The sequence below is a fragment of the Microtus ochrogaster genome, chromosome 5 (assembly GCF_000317375.1).
Source record: "Microtus ochrogaster isolate Prairie Vole_2 chromosome 5, MicOch1.0, whole genome shotgun sequence".
Taxonomy (NCBI): domain Eukaryota; kingdom Metazoa; phylum Chordata; class Mammalia; order Rodentia; family Cricetidae; genus Microtus; species Microtus ochrogaster.
In genome coordinates this window covers 82,350,862-82,358,568 of record NC_022012.1, presented here as the reverse complement: position 1 = coordinate 82,358,568, position 7,707 = coordinate 82,350,862, and the positions used below count along the sequence as shown (strand labels likewise).

Genomic DNA, 7,707 nt, shown 5'->3' with positions numbered 1-7,707 from the left:
TGTGAGCCACCATGTGGTTGCTGGGAATTGAACTCAGGACCTTTGGAAGAGCAGGCAATGCTCTTAACCACTGAGCCATCTCTCCAGCCCCTTAATGATTTATTTTTATTTTGTGTGCATTGGTGTTTTGCCTGCAATGGTGTATGTCTGTATGAGGATTCGGGTCCCTTAGACCTGGAGTTATAGACAGCTGTGAGCCACCACATGCATACTGGGAATTGAACCCAGGGATTCTGAAAGAGTAGCTAGTGCTCTTAACCACTGATCCATCTCTCCAGCTCCCTTGATTTTTTTTTTTAACACAAAATTTCAAGCATCTGTTCAAAATATGTTTTCTAAAATTGGAGAAAATGAGCAAGGTATGGTGGCACATGCCTTTGGGAGGCAGAGAGGCGGGTCTCTGTTTGAAACCAGTGAGTTCCAGGAAATCCAGGGCTGTTACACAGAGAAAAGAGAACTCTGTCTAAGGAGGGGGGGCGGGGGGAAGAGGGAGAGAGAGAGAGAGTTGTTTCTTTCAACTGTGAGTCAGCCACTGTTGTGCCCACCCTGGCTTGCTAAACTTCTCTATTCTTTTGAAGACATTCGGGCTATTTCCAGTCTTCAAGGACCATTTTTAAGCTGATTAGTAATGAGTCACACCACAGAAGGCAAAGCTCCTGGGAAATCATGTTCTGCCCTATATATAGATCTGGGTAGGGGTGCTTAATACATACAGGTGGTGTCTTAATACATACAGGTGGTGTCTCCTGTGACAACCGCCTCAGATTTTTACTTATCCTTACATGTATTTTGTGTGAATGGGTGTTTTGCTTACATGGATCTCTGTGTACCATGTGCATTCCTGGTATCAGCGAGAGCCAGAAGAGGATGTCAGATCCCCTGGAAATGGAGTTACACCGTTCTTTTTCTCTTATTTTTTTTTAATATTTTATTTTATTCGTTTTTCTAGACAGGGTTTTTCTGTAGCTTTGGAATCTGTCCTGGAACTCACTTTGTAGACCAGGTTGGCCTCAAGCTCACATAGATTCTCCGACCTCTGCCTCCTGAGTGCTGGGATTAAAGAAAGGTATGTGCCACCACCACCCTGTCACAGTTACAATTCTTGTCCTTTGGAAGAACATCTAGGGCTCTGAACTGATGAGCCATTTCTGTAGCCCTTATGTCAGATTTTATTTTATATTTTTTGGCTCAATATTAAGTCTGGCTTCAAATTTTCTTTTTTTTTTTTTTTTTTTTTTTTTTTTGGGTTTTTCGAAACAGGGTTTCTCTGTAGCTTTGGTGCCTGTCCTGGAACTAGCTCTTGTAGACCAGGCTGGCCTCGAACTCCCAGAGATCTGCCTCCTTCTGCCTCCTGAGTGCTGGGATTAAAGGCGTGTGCCACCACCGCCCGGCTGGTTTCAAATTTTCTATTTTCTGTTGCCAGTGGTGACATTGAACTTGCAGTCCTGACTACTTCCCAGTGATGGGATTTACAGTCACGCTCCACTACACGTTCCTGATGGTCAAACCTGGTGATCATAATTATAGAGGCTGGGCAAGCACTACCAACTGAACACCATCCCAGACCTGGTTTTTGTTTGTTTTCATTTTTGAGTTCCAGTGGATAACCTTAGTTAGCCTGGAACTTCCTATGGAGACCAGGCTAACCCCACACATAGTGCAGTCCTGTTTATGCCTTCTGAGTGATGGGACTGTAGTCGTGGGCTGCCACTCTTGGCCAGTAGTATGTTTTTTAGTTTTTCTTTTTTCTTTTGTAAAGACAGAGTTTCTCTGTAGCTTTGGCTGTCCTGTAACTCCCTCTATAGACCAAGCAGTCTGAAACTCAGCCTTGAACCCACAGAAATCCGCCTGCCTCTGCCTCCCGAGTGCTGGGATTAAAGGCGTGCGCCACCATCGCCCGGCTCAGAAGTAATGTTTTAATAAACTCTCCAGGGGATTATTCAAGTCATGGCTAGAATTAAAAACCAAATTTATTCTTCCCAACCTACCCAACCTAAATTGCCAACCCCTGACCGAAAACTTTTCTCCACGGTGCTCAGACTCTGAGGCCCTTGCTCATAGCCGCTCCCTTCAGATTTGCTCCACAGCCTTAAGAGACAGAGAGGAGTCAAATCCAGGCACAGTAGTTTGGAAGTGGGGTCCCATTGCCTTCACACAAGCGAGGAAGAACTTAACTCCTAACTGAGGAACTAGCTCAGTTCTTGGCATTATGCCCCAAAGTAGGTGCTGTCTTCTTCAACTCCAGTCCAGGGGGTTAGGTCAGTTTATGTTGAAGAGGTCTTTCCTGCTAGAGTCTCACCAGATTTACCCATAGGAAATAGGTGCCCACTCTCACCTACATCCAAGTCCATTAGAAGGCAGCCTATAAGGAATTTACCATGTGTAGGACCTGAAGGGAACTTGGGTAATTTCCTTGAATGGACCTTGAGCAAATGCACAGTGCTAAAATCATACAATCCCTTTTCCTGCTTGAGCTCCAGAGCCCAGTCTGTGGTTTGAATTTCCTGGTGAGGGCGACTGGGCTGTGTTTTGCAGGCTGGCATCCTAGCTCTCTTGCTCCCAGCCTAGCACCGAGTCCCCCTGGCCAGCAGAGGGCGCTCGGCACTCCTTTCGGTCGCTGAGCCCTGGGCGGTGCTGTCGCAGGCTGGGGCCGCGGGGATCGGCGGGATCGCTATGGCGTCTGCCAGGCGGCTCGTGGCGCTGGCTGCCAGTGTCTCTCCGCGCCTGCGGCCGCCGGATCCCCACACTGCCGGGCGACAAGGACTCTCACGTAGCTTCTCATCAAGCTTCGTCCGCCCCGATGGCACTCAGGAGGCTTCCGAGGTCGAATCAGAGGTGGCTCCTGGCGAGCCTGGGGAGGGCGACGGAAGCATGGTAAACGGTGAGGGTTGTGTGGCGGATACTGGGCTGCGATGTCCTTGACTAGGGAAGACAAGTGATGGGTGCGGGACTGAGGCCGGCCTGGCAGGAGGACTCTAGTCATGAAAGTGGTTTAAACCTTTTAATCAGTAGGTCTCTACCTGCTGTTAGAAAGCCTTGTGTGGCTTAGGTTCACCTAGACCCGAGCACGTCTGCACGTGGGTGGGTGGGGGAAATCACAAGAATATCCTACTTTCTGTCAGGTTGGGTGGTATTGAGGGTTAGCTCTGTCATTACAGTCGGACTTAGTCCCAAACACACGTGGGATTTCAGAATCTCAGATAGAGGTGGGGTGTCTTCTTTGGTAGACTGACTGACTGCTTCCTGACTGGGGCAGAGAATGGAATTGTTGAGAACATCCATGGCCATTAAGATAGGTAGAATGAGCATTCGGCTTTCCCCATCTGAAGAACTGGGCGTGTGGCGTCTGTCACATCTGTGTGTCTAGTGGGTTACTTGAAGTACGGATACAAGATGGGATCAACTCTCTTTGAGTCTAAACTGCTTGATTCTTACTGATTTATAACAGCACATAGGCGAGTGTGTCAGGTAAGACACTCCTATTGTGCTAGTTACTCAGGTGTCTGCCCAGCTAAATATCCCAAACCAGATAAAAGCTTCCATCAGATACTTTGGAGGACTGTTTTCAAAATACAGCACTGGTGAGATGCTTCAGCTGGTAAAAGTGCTTGCTGTACAAGTCTGGTGGACAGACTCAAGTTCCAACCCCTGAGCCCAGCAGAAGGAGAGAACAGGCTTGCAAGGGTTGTTCTCTGGCCTCCAAATGGGGGACTCATATACACACAGTAATAATAAAATAATTTTTTTGAGACAGTCTCATGACATAGGATTCTCACCTGCCTCTGCCTCCCAACTGCTGGGGTGGCACACACCTTTAATTCCTGTACTCTGGAGGCAGGCGTCTGTGAGTTCAAGGACAGCTAGGGCTGTTACACAGGGAAACCCTGCCTTGAAAAACCAAAAATAAATAAAAAGTTTGCAACATCTGTCAGGCAATGAATGCATTTTTGAAAAGACAAAAGAATTAAATGCAGCTGCTACCTGAACATTGCTGGCATTCTAGGTACTCACTGAGGAAAAATGTATCAACTGTTGTGTAACTGTTTCCCAAATTATTACGATGAAGCCAGTGCACGATACTGAATGGAGCACCACCAAGTTCTGTTATAGGGTTACAGGTTGATCATAATACCAGACAGTGAGGCCTTACATCTGAAGATGTCTGGTGCTCTATGTCGATGGGCCATTCATTCATTCATTCATTCATTCATTTATTTATTTATTTATTTGTTATGTATGCAATATTCTGTCTGTGTGTCTGCAGGCCAGAAGAGGGCACCAGATCTCATTACAGATGTTTGTGAGCCACCATGTGGTTGCCCAGAATTGAACTCAGGACCTTTGGAAGAGCAGGCAATGCTCTTAACCACTGAGCCATCTCTCCAGCCCTTATTTATTTATTTATTTATTTTTTGAGCTGCTCTGAATTGCTTCCATATGGTTGACTAAGCCCTGTCTGGCAGGAGCTGCTGCTGGAGGGGACATCTCAGCCATTTGTATTATTTCTATTTTGAGGTTAATGCAGAGACTAAGTGAAGGGAAGGAGATAGCCCTTGTGTGTCTGATGCACCCTCTTCCCTCTGATGCCAGGGGATAGGAAAAGATTTGCTCCTGCCTCTTCCTGGCTGTGAGTCTGTGGGCTTTAGAGCTGCTTCTGGAGAGTACTGCGGTATAGTTGAGAGTAGAGGCATGCTCTTTTAAGTCTGGATCTCATCCCCGACCCACATGAAAGGATCAGTATCAGCTTAGGATACCCAAGACCAAGATCAGTATCAGTACTACCAGTACTTTGATAGCTGGAACCTTGGTGGTCAGCCTAATGAGTGGCCAAATAAGTGTCTAGCTTTAAGAATATAAGCTAATGTCTTAGCAAGGCAGAGGAAATGGGAGAGAACAGTAAAGCCTGCCAGAGCCATTTTGCTATGCTGAAGCTGTCCTTGTAATTGTGTGAACCACTTTAGGGGTCTTGGTCTTCTGTACATGCATGGAAGATACGTGTTTTGTTTTTTTTTTATTTTTTTGAGTACCCTCTTTCAGACATCAGAGTCATGGAGTTTATTGACCACCTAATACTTCTCCAAGGACTCCTACTACTGAATGCTTTGGGGTCCTGAGCCAACAACTTTAGCCCAGAGTGCCTTTGGTATACCCTATGGAGTTTCAAAAGAAAGATAATTGTAATTATTTTATTTCCTAGCTTCTAGGGACCTATTGAAAGAGTTTCCACAGCCCAAAAACCTTCTCAACAGCGTCATTGGAAGGGCCCTCGGCATCTCCCATGCAAAGGACAAGCTGGTCTATGTGCACACAAATGGACCGAAGAAAAAGGTAACTCTGTGGTGGCTGAGGAACTCACGGAGTTGATTCAGAGGAGACTGGCTGATGTTTTCTCTCTCTTGACTGTTTTCGTCAAAGAGGCTAAGCTGGGTGTTCTGTTTTGTCTTTTTTGTTTTTTTTTTTTTCGAGACAGGGTTTCTTTGTGTTAGCCTTGGTTGTCCTGGGACTAGCTCCGTAGACCAGGCTGACCTAGAGCTCATAGAGATCTGCCTTCCTCTGTCTCCTCAGTGCTGGGATTAAAGGCATTGCTTTTCATTGTTCTGTTTTGAGATAGGGTCTTATGTTGACTTGGATTGCTGGTCCTCCTGCTTCAGGTCCCAAATACTGAAGGTATTATACACACATAAAAAATAAAAAAAAGTTGGCCGGGCGGTGGTGGCACACGCCTTTAATCCCAGCACTTGGGAGGCAGAGGCAGGTGGATCTCTGTGAGTTCGAGGCCAGCCTGGTCTACAAAGGGAGTCCCAGGACAGGCTCCAAAGCTACAGAGAAACCCTGTCTCGAAAAACCAAAAGAAAAAAAAAAAAAGTCTTATAGCTGTGCCCCACTGTGTTCAGCCAGAATGGGTCTAAATGTTAACATCAATCGAGAATCTCGATCTAATAATACAATTAGATTTTAAGAGCCACGAAAAGTCCACATGCTTTATTCAGGGAAAGCCAACACAGGTGGGTAAGGAATGCTCATCTTTTTTTCTTTGTTTGTTTTGTTTTGTTTTTTTCAAGACAGGGTTTCTCTGTGGCTTTGGAGCCTGTCCTGGAACTAGCTCTGTAGACCAGGCTGGTCTCGAACTCACAGAGATCCGCCTGCCTCTGCCTCCCGAGTGCTGGGATTAAAGGCGTCCGCCACCACCGCCCTAAGAGGCCATGGTAGTGCTCCCTGAGTTTGGTCCTTTGTCTATAAAGGAAGGCATGGTAGAGGGAATGAAGAACATTCCTGCTCCAAGAGGGTTATAAAGTCTATATCCCACAGAAGCGTTCAGGTAATCCATTCTGAGTGAAAGTTTTGGTTGGTTGTTTGCTTTGAGACAGGGTTTCTCTGTGTAGCCCTGGCTGTCCAGGAACTCACTCTATTGACCAGGCTGGCCTTGAACTCAAAGAGGGGCACCGGGATCTGCCACTTAGGTGCTGGGATTAAAAGGACTGTGCCACCACACGCAGCTTGTTTGCTTGCTTTCCTAGAGTTGACTTTGTAACCTGATCCCCTTCTCCCCATTTCTGCAGAGCTGTGGTTACAGGTGGGGCGACCACACCTACTTCTTTATTTCCTTTCACTTTCCTAGAAAGTCACCCTGCACATCAAGTGGCCCAAGAGCGTGGAGGTTGAAGGCTATGGCAGCAAGAAGATTGATGCTGAGCGACAGGCTGCAGCAGCAGCGTGCCAGCTATTCAAGGTGAGCGCCTCAACTGAAGGCCTGTGGGCCTGGAAACTGCTAGTCCTTGCGCGGTCGCTCGCGCTCCTCTCTCTCTCTCTCTCTCTCTCTCTCTCTCTCTCTCTCTCTCTCTCTCTCTCTGTAGTGGTTTTGGTTCCAAAAGCATCTTGGTAGATGTTGATTCAGTGTTCAGTCATTCACCTTTCCTGAGCCCTTCCCTCTTCCTAGTTTTATTCTTTTTGTGTATATGTATGTGTTTGTGAGTATATGTGCCTGTGTGTAGCCCAGAGGTGTCATTCCTCGGTTGTCTATGTTGTTTTTGTGTGTGTGTGTATGTGTTTGTGAGTATATGTGCCTGTGTGTAGCCCAGAGGTGTCATTCCTCGGTTGTCTATGTTGTTTTTGTGTGTGTGTGTATGTGTTTGTGAGTATATGTGCTTGTGTGTAGCAGCAAGTCCAGTACAGGTGTCATTCCTCAGTTATCTGCTGCTTTTCTGTTTGTTCATTTTATTGTTTGAGACAAGCAAGATCTTCCTGTGTAGCTTTGATGCTCTAGAACTACCTATGTGGGCCAGACTAACTTTGAACACAGAGTCTGAGACTAAAGGTCTGCCTTACCACAACTGCTCTTCTACATGGTTGTTTGAGATTGTTTGGGATCTTTCTCTGTGCCGTGGGGCTCACTGATTAGGCTGGGCTTGTTGGCTGGCTCGCACATCCCATGATCCAACTGTTTCTGCTTCCTGGGATTAAAAGTGCACACCTTTACCACCTGGTGTTGGTACTTGACAGTTGAGGAATTCAGGTCTTCATTCTCCTGTGGCAAGCCCTTTTTTAAATGAGCTATCTAACGACCCAGCCCTTGACTCATAAAATTTAATTTTTTTCCCCCCGAGATGTGTCTTACTGAGGCCTGGAATTCATTATTGTGGACCAGACTGGCTGCCTGGCTGTCTCAGTGTCAGGATGAAAGGTGTGACAGGGTTTCTCTGTGTAGCT

The 7,707-nt window shown here is 46.6% G+C and overlaps 1 protein-coding gene across 14 annotated transcripts in view; it reads left to right on the top strand.

Moving 5' to 3' along the window:
* The window catches only part of Dhx30 (DExH-box helicase 30), a 30,676-nt gene that overhangs the window by 11,910 nt on the left and 11,059 nt on the right, over positions 1-7,707 (top strand). For 13 of the 14 annotated variants that reach the window (XM_005347982.3, XM_013346584.2, XM_005347984.2 and 10 more), the window contains 2 exons: positions 5,198-5,328; positions 6,620-6,730. In XM_005347982.3, coding sequence (XP_005348039.1) covers positions 5,198-5,328; positions 6,620-6,730 — 242 coding nt within the window. Of the gene's footprint in view, positions 1-2,659; positions 2,882-5,197; positions 5,329-6,619; positions 6,731-7,707 lie in introns of those variants that run through there. The other variant, XM_005347981.2, reaches the window with a different exon arrangement.